This window comes from Caretta caretta, chromosome 6 (genome assembly GCF_965140235.1).
Source record: "Caretta caretta isolate rCarCar2 chromosome 6, rCarCar1.hap1, whole genome shotgun sequence".
Taxonomy (NCBI): domain Eukaryota; kingdom Metazoa; phylum Chordata; order Testudines; family Cheloniidae; genus Caretta; species Caretta caretta.
In genome coordinates, this window is record NC_134211.1 from 66,199,522 (window position 1) to 66,216,482 (window position 16,961).

A 16,961-nucleotide genomic window follows, 5' to 3' on the forward strand; every position below is an offset into this window, starting at 1 on the left:
AAACAGCAGAGTTGGCAGGACCTAGCCCAGAGGCAGTACAACGAAAAGAAGTTTATTTTAGACCATTTTATTTAGCCAGAAATTCCAAATTATTTTGAAGCCTGGTTATTCTCTCTCAGCTGTTTATTGGTAGTGAACTGTAAAACTGCTGGGGCCAAACGGTCCTCAAAATTACACGGATGTAAATAAGGAGTAATTATTAAAGTCAATGGAGTCACACCAGTATAAGAGTAGCATGAGAGAAGAACCAGGCTCCTGTACTGTCAGGACTTTTTCTGACTTCAAGTGTCATGTGAGCCAGAAGTTGCTCAAGAGAACAAACTTTGAGAGATAAATGAGTCGTCTTCAGCAGAGCGGGCATGTATCACTCATCTCATGCGACACTCAGGCATTTGGCAGCCCTGACACACCTCCTTGTTGGGATGTCCTACATCCAGAAGAGTTACAGGCATTCCTCTACACTTACAGCTTTTGTACCAATGCTGGGGAGAATTCTTTTATGACATTTTTATAGCGGCTAAAGCCCTAGCACAGATGCAGGTAAGTGGTTTTGCTGGTGTAGCTTATTTTGTTTGGGGATCCAGAATAAGCTATAATGGCAAAAGCACTGAGTTCTTCACTGTCATAAACTGTATCTACACTAGCAGGGTTTTCTAGATATAGGCAAACCTTTTCTCATGTAGACTAGGCTTCTGGAGTTGCTCCTCCCTTTTGCTAAGAAGCACTGAAGTACCTCTTAAATGGCCTAATTTCAAGGGACTTCCCCTATTTTAGTCCTCAGGTTATCTACATTCAACACAGATTTGGTATTCCCCCCCCCCTTTTTTTTTTTAATTGAAAATTACTTACATCAGAAATAAATAATTGTGAGAGTAACATTATGGAAAAAGTTATTTCCTGTACACTACAGGAATGAATCTCAAACATTTTACACTGCCATCAGGAATAATTCATCTCTCTCATTCTGAATCTGTGCTGGAACTAGGGGTGCTGCCGCACTCCCTGGCCTGAAATAGTAAAACACAAACACCAACATGGGTTCCATGGTTTCCATCAGCAGCACCCCCCCTATAAAAATTGTTCCAGCACCCCTGAGTCTGCATCACACACTGCATCCCACATTTGAGCCTTGGGAGGTTAAGAGGTATGTGCTGAGGCACCTTCTCTGCAATATGCCAGGCAGCTTCTCTGCTTCAAGCTGCCTGCTCTCCCTGCTGGATCTCAGCCAGATAAGCAGCAGGCAGTAGGGAGTGGGAAGCTAGAGGAGGAGGACTTAAGGAAGTAGGGAGAATACACAGGCAAGGTCCAACCTCAGTTAACACACACACCCACACCAGCTATCCCAGGCACCTGTTACCACACCCAGCTGCCTTAGGCACTCCAGGCCAGCTCCCAAAGAATTGCTCAGCACTTTGCAGGATCAAGCTCTACATGACGAAGGGTTCTGCAGAAGCCATTATTAGCTTCACCAGTGCCATTCATTCCTTCAATTTAATAATCTTCTCACTTAACCTCTCTGTAATGAGAGTAACACATGGGAGTGCTTACAAGAAACTGAACTTTTATTTCCTGGCACCAGTCACAGGACCTGGGTCACAGTTCCAAAGTTAAATAGACGTGGCAGAGAACAGGGGTCAGTAGCTAAAGGCCCTTTATTTAAAATGTAAAAAAACATGGGGCAGATTCCTACCTAACCTCTACAGACCAATGTGCTCTCATGGCTTTGCTCCGTTCCAGTGACACAAAGCAGTTGGAGTGTCCCATGGAACTGGCTTTATGGCTTTATTCAGCTACACAAGAGAAAATGTGAAAGATGTAAATTTTTAAAACCCAGGAAATAAATAATCATTTTTTTAAATTTGGGAAATTCCAGAAACAGAAAAGTTTATATCCAAATCTAATTCAAGTTACTGTGTGGAAACAATGTACATATCTGACACACCATTAACAAAATAAAAAAAAACACTTAAAAGCAAGGAAACTCCTAGTTAAGGACATCACAAATCTCACACCATCCACATTAAAAACAACAACAACAACAACCACCAAATTGGCCAAGAGGTTTTTTTTTAAAAATGGTGACTAAGTTTGGATGCTTCCATTTTTGGAGGCCCAACTTGAGAGACCCTCAGGATGCTAAAATTCTGTTCACTTATCCTCTGAAAAATCAAGCTCCTTTCAAGTGTCTGAAGCTGGGCAGATCATTCTTGCCAGATATAACAAAGTCATCCATATTTCAGCACAACACAACTTTAACTCTCATTCAAGATGAATATTATCTTTCCAGCTGCAAACAAAAAACCTTTTGAAAACAGAAATGTAAAAATTATATATGTTCAAATTAATGGCAGTTTCACACACAGGACTTTTTTGTTATTATTTCCAGGTTTTGCAGTTTTTTCTTTTAACATCTTTCAAATTTGCTTTTGTGTACCTCAAAGAAGACAATTTTTTTATATTTAAAAAGTATGTGTCATTCATTTTAGGCCCATATACACATAATTGTGCATGCAAAAATGCAGGGTCAGCTACGTGCCTCATTCGCACGCTCGGATCCAGCAAACATGTAAATACCTGCTTTACTTTAGTCATGCAAATCATCTAATTGAAGCCAAAGGACTGCTCACCGGATTACAGTTAAGCATGTGCTTAAGCATTTGCAGCATCAGGACCACTGGATAACATTTTCAAAAATAACCTAAAATTTTTAGGAGGCTAAGTCATATTTGAAAAATCAATAGGACTTTGGCTCCTGAGTGCTTACCTCACTTTTGATAATGGGACTTGGACTGCTTGGGAAAATTTTACCCCAATCTACCCCAGTTTTGCACACATTTTGTACCTGGTCTAGATTTTCTAGGAATGGTGTCTCAAGGAAAGGCCTAGGTGGCCCAGAAAGGTACAGAATTAACATTTCCCTAGTCCTGATTATTTGCTACTTTTGCATTGGCCTGATCCACAGCACACTGGAGTTAGCGCGTGTCTGACTTCAACCAGCTTTGGATCAAGCCACTTGAGAGATTCAAAGCCCCAGCGGCTTCTTTGGGAAGCCCTTTTCCTAATTGTAAGAGCTGGCTCATCCAGGCAAGAAACAGAAGCGACACCATGTGATTTATGAGACCAATCAGTGCTAATCAACACACGTGTAATTTCGAATAGCAAGTATCAAATACTTGCCATGAACTAGTCCATCTCAATCTACAGAGGAAAGGGGGAGAAAGAGACAAAAAGTTAGTCCCATAAATTCCAAAGACAAATTGAGAAAATAGCAATGTACTTGCAGATAGTCCACAAATACAAAAAGTGGTTTAGCTTTACTGACTTAATTCTCCACCAAGAATTATTTGCTCATCTAGAAATGGGTATGTTTGATTTTCAGGCATCCAAGATCATGAAATTCCATTTGGGGCAATATTACACACTCACTTTCATGCCCTTGAACCTAAAGAATTAAATTAGAAGGCTAAGAAGTTACAGCTTATCACAAGATAACTGCTTCCAGCAAGGATTGTACGTGCTTTAATTCCCTTAGGGGGGAAGTTATCACAGCTTAGGCAGCCCTGGTAGCCATACAATGCACAGCTCACAGAAGGTCAGCACAAAGCAAAAAGAGTTACACTGGGCAAAATCAGAATGATCTTTACAACATTTACCCTGCTCATACAGCCTTACAAAATTCTACTCTTTCACTCACCTAGAGTGATTTTATTTATTTATTTATTTATTTTGGATGAATGAGTTTAAATAGTTGTTCTGCATCATCATCCTGGAAAGGGTAGATAAGCAGATTTTGCTCCTGGGCTGGTAAATTTTCATGACTGTTTTGCAAGGCTGTTTGTTGATGACCAAAATGTGGTTTAAAAACCCGTAACAAACAACATGTTTTTAATTTATATAGTCCTTTTCACTTTAAGACCTACAAGCGCTTCACAAATATTCATTAATTAACCCTTGCAACACTTCCCTAACATAGATAAAATAACACAAGTATTATTACCTCCATTTTACTGACAGAGAAACTGAGGTAGCAAGATTTGGACTTCATTCTCCACTGCATTGCATCTTGTACAGTCATTTACTCCTGTACACACATGGGTATAAAGTGCTGTGGGCCAGATGCTCTGGTCCATCAAGTTCACTTTGCAGCGTGTAAGAAGAGCAAAGTGAACAAACTGCTTAGAGATTTGGACTGGAGGGAGAATCTCTGCTGATCTAACAACGGTGGAGGTAGTGTAGACTGGGCTAAGGATGTGTATAAGGGGATGGGGAGGAGGAATGTATCAAGGGGCAGGAGACCCCTCCCCCACTAGCATAGTTTACACCTATGGCAGAAGTTAGAGTAAACCCCCTGCTGCTAACTTCTGCCAGGGTTGGGTGGATGAAGATCAGGGCATGACAAACGTTTCCCAGTGGCAGCCACTGTCTGCTAAGTACAAACTGGAGACAGAAATAGTGGAGAATAGGAGCTTACAGTTCCAACTGTGCAGTGCTTTTGCACTCACTAGTCATCTACATGCTGTCGTGCTTTGCTGAATCAGAGCTGCAGGGACTTGTCCAAGGGCACAAGAGGAATCAATATTTACTTTAGTCCAGGTAAAAGCTAAAGCTGGTCCAAAAGGGGGGGAAATGTCAATGAATTTCCTCTTATCCATTTTTCATCAATGTTTTCCAAACAGACTTAGAACCGATTAAAAAAAAAAAATAGGAGCGGAGCAGTTAGAAATTCTACAAAACAACACAAATGGCTCATTTTGCTTCCAAATTTCAAACATTTTGAAATTTTCTGAACAGCACTAATACAAAAAAACAAAAAACAAAAAAAAAACCTCAGGATTTCCTGTTCCCAGTCTTGTGCTCAGACTATGAGGCTGAATTTCACTCCAAAGTGATCTAGAAAGTATTATATCTGCATACATGCTGTACAACCACAGGGTAGACCATATCCATATGTGCATTATATCTGTTGCTCTTCTATTTTGGCATGCAGCACTGTACCCTATAAAATACTTCATGAAAATTAAAGTCTACTCCTCAAAATGTTAAATGTTTCACTGCTTGTCCTCCCCTCCAAGTTTACTGTACGTAGAACAGATGGTGGAAATCAAGGGATAATTTTGAGATATTCTCTAGGTCGTCCAGACATTGTAGGCTTGATGCAGAAATTACAGGTTGAAATTCTATGGCCTGTGTTATGCAGGAGTTCAGACCAGATAATCGTAATGATCTCTTCTATGTGTCTGTGATTTATCCAAACCTAACATTTTACCTAACTGTACCATAAAACTGTCATAGTTTCACTGAGATTGCCCTAAATAAATAAATACATTTTAAAAAAAACAAAAACAATAAACCATTCTTGTCACAGAGAAATCTATACAAAGAAATAAAACATACGTAATGGGCCTAATTCTTCTCACACAAGGTTTATACTCATGTAAATCCACTAACTTCAACAGAGTTACTCCCACTTCACATCTGTTTAAGTGAAAGCAGAGTCAGGCCCTGCACACCCTAATCACATGCTATTTGTTGCTCCCTCTGCTGGCCCTGCAGCAGCAATCTGTACAGACAGATGCCCATACAAGAAAGTAAGCAGAAATAAGCAGGGTTCGTTTCAAATTCTGCAACAAACTTAAGGGCTGGCAGGTGGAACCAGTGACTATCATATGAAAAAGGAAAAAAGAAATCAGCTAGAAAAAAATGTTATTTTTAAGCATTGGAGAGTATGTTACAAATAAAACCCTCCATTGTTTAAAAAAAATGCATGTGTTTGAATGAAAAGCAGATTTGAAAAAAAAAACATTTTAAGTTTAAGATTTGGGGGAATACTGCCAATATAATATGGATTGGTAATGGGTTATAGAATTCTTCACCTTTAGATCAATTCCAGTCCCTGTCAGTAGAGATCAAAAGTTATTACCATCTTCTGGCTGTCAGGTCAAATTTGGGTGAAAATTTAGCATTTTCAATAATGTTTACAGAACCTGAGATCAATTCCTACACAAAAAAAAACATCACTGCCGTGAAATTAAATCTGCAGGCACCTATCTGAGGTTTGGACTCTGGTAAACAACAATTTTTAGGGTCTCGTAATTCCAGTGCACCTTGCTCAATTCACTTTAACTTTTACAGAAATGTTCTAATTTAGCCACAGATCGAACCTACCAATTTTGATTACCATATAATCCTTTTTGCAGATTTTAGGGTTTATAATATAGCAGAAACTCAAAGGCAATTATGGAATAATTAAAAAGTTTCCATAATTTTTTTTAAACATTAGTGAAAACAAACTTTTCCCTCCAACATTTTTAAGTGAAACATTGCAGTCTTGCACTACTGTATGAGAACAAAGAGTGTAACTAACTAGAAAATGACTGGAACCAATGAAGAAACTTGTTAACCTATTTTAGTTGGCCAAGCTGAGAGAAATGCTAAAAGGAAACAGTCTACACAGTGAAAAGTAGATTTGACCTTTTTTTCTGCTATAATAATCAAGGATGTTATTAGTAACATAGGTAAGGAAAATTGAGACAAAGATGATCTCGTGGCTAAGGCACTGGACTGGGACTCAGGAGATGTGGGTTCTGTTCTAGGTTCAATTTCCAGCTTTGCCACATACCTATTGCGTGACCATGGGCCTGTCATTTAACATCTGTATGAGTAAGTTCCCTGCTACGTAGTTGTGCAGTGCCTAGCAGAATGGGGCCCTAACTCTTGGCTAGGTCTATAGCCCCTAGCGGAACATAAATAATAAAAATACTAAAACTGTCTTTTGAAAATATATGATTTTAATATGACACTGTCCATTTAATGCACCCAATCCTGAGAGGCACTGAGCTCCTGGGCTATGATAAGCAACTTTCATAGGAGATGAGGGCACTCCTCACTTTCCAAGAAGAGCTCAGCACCCTTCAGGATCAGGTGTAATGTCAGTTAGAGGATTTGAGGCACTTGGATGACGGGCACTACAGATTGGCTATAAAGATCCATGTGCAATCATACACAGACGCACAGTGATTTATTCCCATGAGCCATAATGCTTATTTCTTAAGATATGAAAGATCTCACCATTGAAAGATGAAGTCCAGCACATGTGAAATTAAATGTCAAATATTTAGTGTAATTCATAATTGCCTGGTAATACAAAGTGATAATGATGGCTATATTGTCACTTTAAGTAGTTACGGCAAATGAACTTATGCAGTACTTTATTTCTGCCGCATGGTCTATGGGTTTTCATAATTAGTATTAACATAAAAATTGCTAGACTGTTGATCACATGATTTTACTACAGCTACCCATGCAACTGTCCCAGTCTACAATGGCCAAAGAGAGGTGGTTGTCCAAAGGTTGCTGTAGCAACAGCTATTTAGGAGTTAGATCACAAGATGTGAAGATAATTACTGTTAAATGAAAATATTTCACAAACTAAATTCCACAGGCACAGCGCTGGACACTAAGAGCATCGTTAATTATCAGAGAGATTTTTGTGCAATGTTCATATTAGCATGGAACTAAAAAATGACAGAGAAAATACTTTAATGCAATTACATTTCACACTAAAGGGGGCTTGTATTGAATGTATTTATTTTCGATTACCAAATGCAATAGTCTAATTGGCTGAGACATGGTCCTGTTCTTTGACATCTACAGATGAAAAGTGCTATACAGTGCAAAAGTATATTGTATTATCATTACTATTTTATTACAATAGAGTAATTTCTCCTTTACACTGTGTGAGATCACGATCAGTCCCCGGGTCTTGATTTTGTCCACGGTTTGTAACCCTTATTTGGCCATTACAGTACTTCCTTCCTTTTATCCATCTTATTAGTGACCTCTGCTATCATGGGGATAATGAGCCAAAACCTGGTCTCACTGAAGTCGACAAGAATTTTGCCTCTGACCTCCCTGGAGTCAAGACTTGGCTCTGCATCTTTTCTACCTCCTGCTCCACAAGTGACTGCACTGAAACCAATTCCCTGGTATTGTTGCTCACCACTCAGTTCCCAGAGAACTTATGCTGTCAAACATTTTTTAATATTTTGTTAATTTATATTTTCGATTGAATGTGCGTGTTTTATACTGGCTCCTCTTGAAAACCACATACAGCTCCCAGTGTGTTCCCTCTTTCTCATAAATATATGACCCTAAAGACAGTATGCCTTTACTACTAACTGCACTGAGGAATGCACCACACTGCACTCTACCGGACACAGCTGCTGATCCTTCACATCTGCTTTACAATAACGCATTCAGCATCCAGACTCTCCATTTCAAATTAGTTTAGTGGTGAGGAGGAGCACCAAGGATAGCAAGGGTGAAAATCAAAGGGACTAAAACACACACACAACGTTCCACATCCTCACTAACTGTTATGATTAACTATTTATATTGCAGTAGCACCTATTGTGCTAGGCACTATACAAACTTATCAGTGCACGATTCTGCACACAAATCAGTGGTCTCACCCCTCTTCCTAGCAAAGATTTCACAACAGAGGCCATAGCGAAGCTTCATGTTACTAACACTTTGGCAGTCACTATAACAGGGTTCAAAAAAGAACTAGATATGTTCATGAAGAATAGGTCCATCAATAGCTATTAGCCAGGATGGGCAGGGATGGTGTCCCTAGCCTCTGTTTGCCAGAAGCTGGGAATGAACGACAGGGGATGAATCACTTGATTTCCTCTGCGGCACCTGGCATTGGCCACTATTGGAAGATAGGATACTGGGCTGGATGGCCCTTTGGTCTGACCCAGTATGGCCATTCTTATGATAACTGATTGTCCCTTTATATCCTTATGAATGGAAGACAAGATTCATATAAGTGGGTTCAGCTCCTGGTGGTTTCAATGAGAGTTACACCCACTTATGCCAGGGATGAATTTGGCCTGCAGACTTATATTTATTTTATTTTCTAAAAAAAGAATGGAGATTTTATCAAGTCCAGTGCATAAAGAGAAGAAGAAGGAGATAGGCCAAGACAGAGTCCAGAGACTAAGCACCAGTGCTGTGCGTATGCCAGTCTTCACTTGATCCACGATACCTCAGTGAATGCAACACAGAGGAGAGAGAAAGTGAGAAAGAAACACAAAACACGTACCAGGTTTAATTTCCAGAAGCTTCAGCCTGGAGTCCTCAGGAGGATGTAAGCGTCTCTTTTTGCGCCAGCAGCGAGCAGGGTATGTGTACAGCTGACCTGGGGCCAGTCCTGTGGGTTAAAAACAAAAAATAAATGTGGTCCCCTTTGCATTTGTAAATCCCCATTATTTTCTCAAGCATCTCTGTTTCTCCATTCCCAGTATTACCATACTATAGGGGTCAATCCTGCAAAGTGAGAAGCAGCTCAGAGAACTGAAGGCATTCAGCACCCCAGAAGCAGTTCAGCATCTTGCAGAATCAGCCCTACAGAGAAGCCACGTGTCTCACTAAACATATTTCATTCTGCACAGGGGTTCACTGCAACCAGAGCGCCACTTAAAAAAAAACAAAAAAAAAAAGAATTATAACCGATAGGATGGGAACGGCTTTAACCCCATGGACACAAATGGTCATTTTTGAACAACTTGACAATATCAAACCTATGTCAATAATGCAGAACAATCCTACCATATGGTGATAGCGGAGTGGTCTAAGCCAGCCTTACATAAAAGCAAAGAACATTCACCAAACCAGGAACAAAATCTACTCCCCAAACCAGATGTTGATTATGAAAAAAACTGACACCCTACTTACTTGTGAAAACTGGGCCATCCCAGTTCCTCACCCCAAAGGAAAGAGCAAATCAAATTTGGCAAGTGCAGCCTAAGTCTTCAGTTTGAAATATGGAGACTCCTAGAAAATAAAGTTCAAATCCCAGCAGGGTCAAGCCACCCTTTATCCTCTTGAGGCAGTGTGACAAAGTTCCTCCTCTGCCTTGGTGGGTCCTGCACTTATTGGCGGATTTTCTCACCTCAGAGGTTCACGGCAGCCCTCAGTTTGGCCACTTTCGTGGCTCAAATATGCAGTTCACTCAGTTAACCTCATCACTGGCCAGCATGGGGAAAGGAAGAAGAACAATCCCCGCAGTCTCTGCTGATCCACCTAGTGGATCGGGGAACAGGCCAGCGTCTTTCCCCTCTGGTGGAACCCACAGTCCAGGTCAACTCCTCCAGTATCAAGTAGGGAGTTGGGGGGATGGAGGGATGGGGGCAACCCGGGCCCGCCCTCTACTCCGGGTTCCAGCCCAGGGCCCTGTGGATTGCAGCTGTCTACAGGGACTCCTGTAACAGCTGCATGACAGCTACAACTCTCTGGGCTACTTCCCCATGGCCTCCTCCCGAAACCTTCTTTATTCTCACCACAGGACCTTCCTCCTGATGTCTGATAATGCTTGTACTTCTCAGTCTTCCAGTAGTATGCCCTCTCACTCTCAGCTTCTTCCACCTCTTGCTCCCAACTCCTCGCACGCACCACAAACTGAAGTGAGCTCCTTTTAAACCCAGGTGCCCTGATTAGTCTGCCTTAATTGATTCTAGCAGCTTCTTGATTGGCTGCAGGTGTTCTAATCAGCCTGTCTGCCTTAATTGTTTCCAGAAAGTTCCTGATTGTTCTGGAACCTTCCCTGTTACCTTACCCAAGGAAAAGGGACCTACTTAACCTGGGGCTAATATATCTGCCTATCACTCTCCTGTAGTCATCTGGCCTGACCCTGTCACAGCAGATAAACTGAGCACCAACAAATTCACTGGGGGATGGGAGGGGCTTTTGGAGAAGATCCTGAAAACAAAGTTTCTTGTCTGCCCTGCATGGATTGACACCATCTGTAAGAATGGGGGTTGGCTCTGGTGGCCTTAGCAACAATTTCCCTTCCCTGTTATGCAGTGTGACAGTTGTTACACCCTACCTCAGAGAATGCTGCATTTCAGTGGGTTGTGTATAGTCTATGACTGGCTTTGGAAGGAAAAACACTGAATTACCTAGCTCTTCTATAGTGCTTGACATACTTCTTCAAGGCACTTTACAAACCTTAACTAGTATTTAAATTGCTATTATTAACGTATACATTGTGACTGGCTGTGGGTCATTGTGGGGGAGCATACAAGGAGTATAACCCTCCCACAAACATGCCCTGTGCAGGGGCATTCACAGTCTTACTTTGGTGTAAAAAATGGTGAGAAAGGAGAATCAGGTTCCTTGACCTGTTCCCTTGGGATGCGGGATTTGGGTAAAATCCTGCACCTGAGCTTTAACCCAAAACCTAACTTTTTTTTTGTTTTTTTGGTAAGATTTGAAAATCTTTGGTTCTATGGTTTCTCGGTCTCTCACAAATTGGCACTTCTAGGCTCCAGCAAAGATGGTGAATCACAAACATCAAAATACTAAAAGCTCAGCTGGAAGCAGGAAGTCCCAGAAATATTGTAGGAAGGCCTCCAGCCCAATTCGTCACCAGATGGACTCAGATAAGCTCCTGCAGGCCTCCAAACTGACCCTATGAAACTTTTGAGGGGAGCTCTCCTCTGCTATTCAATAAATCCCTGCTCAGCAGTGTTCAGCCAGCCACTAAATAAACTTTCACTTGATCCACACAGGTTTGATACCGTTTTCAAGAGGGAAGATTTACACCATTGTCCCCCACCCCCCAACCACCAATCTATCAACATGATCAAGTAAAGTGTGAACTGTTGGTCATTTTTGTGGAGGAGGTGGCAAGAGAGAGGGCCTTTTACATCTGCTTTGAACCTATCTCCCCTACTCTGACTCTGCCTGTGCCCACGATAAAACATGTACAGTTCTTGCCCTCTCTAGTACTTGCTGGGTTGTCTTGCACTGCTGTGCCTTATAGGGCAACCATAGAAGGTTCCAACCATTTGCTTATAGAGGAAATAGCAGAACCTGCAGTGAGTTATGTTGTTTATCTCATTAGTGTAGGAGAGTCATAACTCAAAGCTTGCGTGAAAGGCTGGGGAAGGAAGGGAAAAGAGGGAGGGAGTTATGTGCAGTGTTGTGTGAAATTAACCCTGAACTGTGTCGCGAGAGGCAGCCTTCTAACGCCTTTACAAGAAGGCTGTAAGAAACCAAGTTTATCCATGGGGCGTCTGACTCTCCTCTCCTGCTTTTAAACCATGTGTAAGTGAAATGAGGTTCTGGATCTTTTCTGTTTCCTGTGTGCAGTGCTTCAGGTTAGAGATGGGGGAAGTGAAGGCCAGTAAACAAAGCAAAGGGGTGCACACAACCCAGACACCACAATGGCTGGTGGAGATATTGCCACAAACACAGTGTGTGCAGCCTGAAAACGGCAATGCTCACACCACAGATAGATGCTGTGTCCCGTCACAATGGGGCTACAAGAGATGGATGGTACAGAGAGACCCAAGGGAGCACTAAATGAGCTAATCACATCAAGGAACAGCAAAGCGAATATGGGGGAGGAGGGATTCTTGGTTTCTTTCTAAATCATTATAGTTTAAATAAAAAAGACCTCAGGTTTGGTAGCTGACGCAGATACAGGCGGCTTCAGCCTATTTAAATTCTAAACGAAACATGTCTTGCCACTAATCAGTCCTCATCACAGCCCTGTGAGAAAGGGAAACACTATTATCCCCATTTCGTAGACAGAGAAACTGAGGCACAGTGATGCAAGTATGGCTAAGGTCGACAAATTTGCCCAAGATAACAGTGAGTTAGTGACAAACCTGGTCAAAGAACCCAGCTCTCCTGGCCCTATGCTTTAAACACTAGACAATGATTCCTCCTATAAACATCAAGATAACAGTGTGCCTGGTACAAGGCTGCCTTGTGCCATCCTTGTAGCATATGCTCCCTCCAGCATCTGGCTTCTACATATAATAAATGCATACCTGCTTATGTGTGTAAGTGAGTTCAAACGGATAAAAACAACCGTATCTCACTCATAACCAGATGCTGCAGGAACAGAAGCTCTTGGTGTAAATACATTAACAACAACAAAAAGCAAAAATAACCTTGTTTTGCCAAAGCATAATCTCTCTGGAACAGGGAGCTTTCAGATGAAACAAAACCAACGGTGGTCACTAAAGATCCCATGAGACTTTTCTCGTGGGAAGGAAGGTCCCCAGAGACCAAGACAAATTCCAGCTCAGGTAACTACATTCTGCCTACCCAAACTCCTCCTTTAGTTTCAAGTGGATAAGGTATTACCATCCTTCAGAACTTATCCTAAATGATAATGTAGTGTTGATGTGCACTAATAACACAGCTTCTATATCCCACACCAGGAGTGGCTGCATTTCGGTGATCGGTGACGTGACTCCCACGTATCCTTTACTTAGAGCTGGTCTTACTTTGGGTATTGTGAGGTTTAACTAGTTAGGGCCAACCCTAGCCTCAGGACTTGTTTACATTGGGTGGGGGTGAGGCTGGAGGTGTTATGCTGGAATAGCCATACCCCATCAATTCCATGTGTGGATGCTCTTACCCTGGAATGAGAGCACCTTATTCCAAATTAGTTTAATCTGCTACCAAAATGGAGTAAACTAATTTGGAATAAGGCAATCTTATTCCAGAATAAGAGCATCCACACATGGAATTAATTGGGAATAGTTAATCTGTTTTAAATTCACATACTACCTTATTCTGGATTAATATTTATGTACACACAAGCCCTGAGCCCTGGTGTGCAGGTGGGGAACAGTGCAAGATGCCTTCCCACATTCTGTGCCCTGTGAAATGGCCAGGGAAAATTCCAGTCCCTGAACTTGGTGGAATGTAGGAACTGTTTCCTCCATATGCCCCTGGGCTAGCTATGACTCCACCTGGCCAGTCACAGAGAAAGGAACAGGCCTCACCATCCCAAGACTGTGGAACTGTCTACCACAAGAAATAAGAATGACCAAGGACCTCCCCACAAACAGAACTAGACACAAAAACTCACATCTTGGACTTAGCTTTCCCTCAACCTGCACATGTACGAAATGCACATGAACACACACAGAAACCAAGAGCGAGAAACGAATCCAGACATTTCCCCCAGAGGTTAGGAAGGAAGAAAGAGTGAGAGATTGTTATTTCTCTTCTTAAACACTTGAGACATTCAGATTCTATAGCCATTTAAGCACCTAGATAGATTTGCTGAAACACATGGAAAAAAAGTGGGGCTAAAATGAGGGAAGGCAACCTGCTTCCTGCCTCTATTCTCATTTGCAAAAGCATCACTGCAGAGTTTGATCTGAACACAACCAGTCTGCTCCCTCCACAGCTGCACCCCAAGAACCAAAACCACTCACCTTACTTCTGCAAGTAGGGCCCATTGACTTCAACGGGACTACTCACAAGAGTAAGCAAGCAGGACATGGCGCTAGCACTGCACACATAGATGCTGCCCCTTATTACAAATCACACCCCTCTTGAGAGACCCACATTTACTCTTCCGCCCCCCCACCAACACCACTGCCACCGCCATCTTGGTAGGATTTCATTTTTGCTTATTGTAAATGATTTACGCAAAAAGGAAACCCAGGAACCACAAATTATACAAAATACTATTCTGGCTCTAAAATGAATCACACATTCGTTAAGGAGCGGGTGCAACCTCCATTATCCAACCATCAATTATCCAAAACAGAGCTATATCATCCAATGTCTATTGAACTGAGAACATCCGTTATCCAGAACCCCAATTATTTATAAATGTGTACACTTCCCACCGAGGCAGTTGGATAATCAACCCTTCACTGTAAATTTTGGGTGTTCCCCTCTTACTTTGGGTCTTTGTCCCAAATATTGAAAAAAAAAAAAAAACAACTTGGCAGAGATCAAAATGTCAAAAATTCCATTCTCTCAACAAATAATGCATCTGGCTACATTCTCAATTACTTCAGTGGGAGTTTTGTTAGAGTAGGGTGCTTAGGGTTGACCCAACAATACTTTAACTTCCATGCGAGGATCTCAATCTGCTCTACAAACATAATGAATTAGAACCTGATCGAAAGCCCATTGAAGTCAACGGAGGACTTTCCACTGAATTCAGTGGACTTTGGATCAGGCCCATATTGCCCTCATAACATATTTATGAGGACATTTATCCTCCTTTCACAGATGGAAAACTGAGACACAGAGGTGAAGACCAAGTGATCTGTCTAAGGCAGATCTGGGAAAAGAATCTAGATCTCTTGACTCCTGGTCCCCTGCTGTAATCACTGGAGCAAAGTGAATTTCAGAAAATAAGACTCTCCTTAAATGTATGTTTCCTATTGAGAAATAAGGTTGGTGAGAGTCCTCCCTCCTTTAGAATATTTCCAAGGCTCTCTTGAATAGAGGTCCTCTATTATGCAACTATCTCAGATCAATAGCAATAAAGGAGCTGTGATGATGCAGCATTAGAAACTACTATCTCAAGCAATAGAAAGAATAATTAGGATCCGCTCACTGCAGTTACCGAAGGGAATCCCCTCCAGGCCAGGAGGTTTAGGCAGCTTCTCCTATTTGTGTGGCCCTTAACAGGTTTGAGTTTTTAGTAATTAAACCCCGCGAGGGCTCAGTGGCCTACCCTACAGACACACACACACAGAATGCTGCCTACCTGGTCCCCGATGCCTCTTCTCCATCCAGATGTAGCAGTTGTTCTGAGCTACCCCAGTCTGCGAATCTAGGAAGGGGAGGCGGACGCTGCGCTCAGCGCACAGCCGAGAGTTGTAGCTGCGGCAGTGCTCGATGGCTTCTTTGTAGAACTGGTCTCCAAGTCTGCTAGGAGGAAAAGAGCAGAGAGTAAGAGATTGCTTTGGTCTCCCTGAACAAGTCATGGAAAGAAGGGGACATGGGGTCAGTTAAAAATGGATGAGCGGAAATACTTTCCACAGACACATTGTATGCATTAACCTGAGGCACTTACTGCCACAGGGTGTCACTAAGGCACAGAGAGTAGTAAGAGTCATAAGAAGATTAGACACTGAGGGTATGTCTACCAATTTTATACCAATTGCAGCTGGGAGTGAGAGCCACAGCCTAGGTAGACAGACCCCTGTGCTAACAGGGCTCAAGCTATGTCGCTAAAAATGGCAGCGTGGATGTTGCTGCACTGGCAGAGGCTCAGGCTAGCCATCCAAGCTCAGACTCACCTCATCAGACGGCTAGCACCGGTGCAGCAATGTCCATGCTGCTATTATTAGTGTGATAAGTGGAGTCCTGTTCATGCAGGCCTGTCTACCCAGACTGGGATGCTCACTCCCAGCTGCAATGTAGACAGACCCTTAAGGATAATGCAAACGTCAGTCAGGGAAATAGATGGTAATGGGAGGCAAAGCTTTTCGCTTCCAGTTTGCCGGTTCAAATCCAGCTCACAAAATGAGCCCATAGTTTTGTTCTGTATTGAAGGGCAACTTCCCCAGTATGTTTGAACAACTGAAAAGCTGCTTTAAAAACACTGGGCCAGTTTAAGAGAACTTCATTTCAAAACCTGCAGACACACACCTCCGCTCCAAGGCTGGTCCTGCAGGTGAGACTCATGCTCTGCATGCTTATGGGTGTGTGCCCCCTGAGCTAGCAATAGGGACTTATCTGTGCTCCTAGGTAGAATAATCAGGGAGAGTGGAGAGCTAAGTACAGCTGCACATTAAGGGTTTGGCTTGATATAGCATGTTACCCCATAGTTTGTAAAGTGCTTGTGGTCCTTTAGATGACTGACACTATAGAAATGAAACACACCAGTATGTGCAACATGGCACACAGTGATCACTGCAAGGGACAGGAAAGAAATCTAACCTTTGCCCCTTTACAGCTTTCCACAGCTGGCTTAGGGCACTGGCCAGGAAGTAGGATACTAGATTTACCAGCATGACAAATCCATTGTTCTTGAGTTTATAAAGGTGGGATGATAGTTAGAGAGACTTCTCGTTATCGTATAATTTATTTGATAAATAGCCATTTGTTCCAAACTTTGTGAACCCTTCGGCTTCTATAGAGAATGATAAAAACAAAAAACAAAAACAAAAGAACTGCACACC

At 42.1% G+C, this 16,961-nt stretch overlaps 1 protein-coding gene across 4 annotated transcripts in view; it reads right to left on the bottom strand.

The window, feature by feature from the left end:
• Window positions 1-16,961, bottom strand: part of DPF3 (double PHD fingers 3) — a 220,091-nt gene that overhangs the window by 111,094 nt on the left and 92,036 nt on the right. For all 4 annotated transcript variants that reach the window (XR_012668954.1, XR_012668955.1, XR_012668953.1 and 1 more), the window contains exons 2-3: window positions 15,542-15,702; window positions 9,107-9,214 (exon numbers count right to left, since the gene is read on the bottom strand). Coding sequence is in view for 1 of the 4 variants with exons in the window: in XM_075129660.1 (XP_074985761.1) it covers window positions 9,107-9,214; window positions 15,542-15,702 (269 nt within the window). In the remaining 3 variants the exon portion in view is untranslated. The remainder of the gene's footprint in view (window positions 1-9,106; window positions 9,215-15,541; window positions 15,703-16,961) is intronic.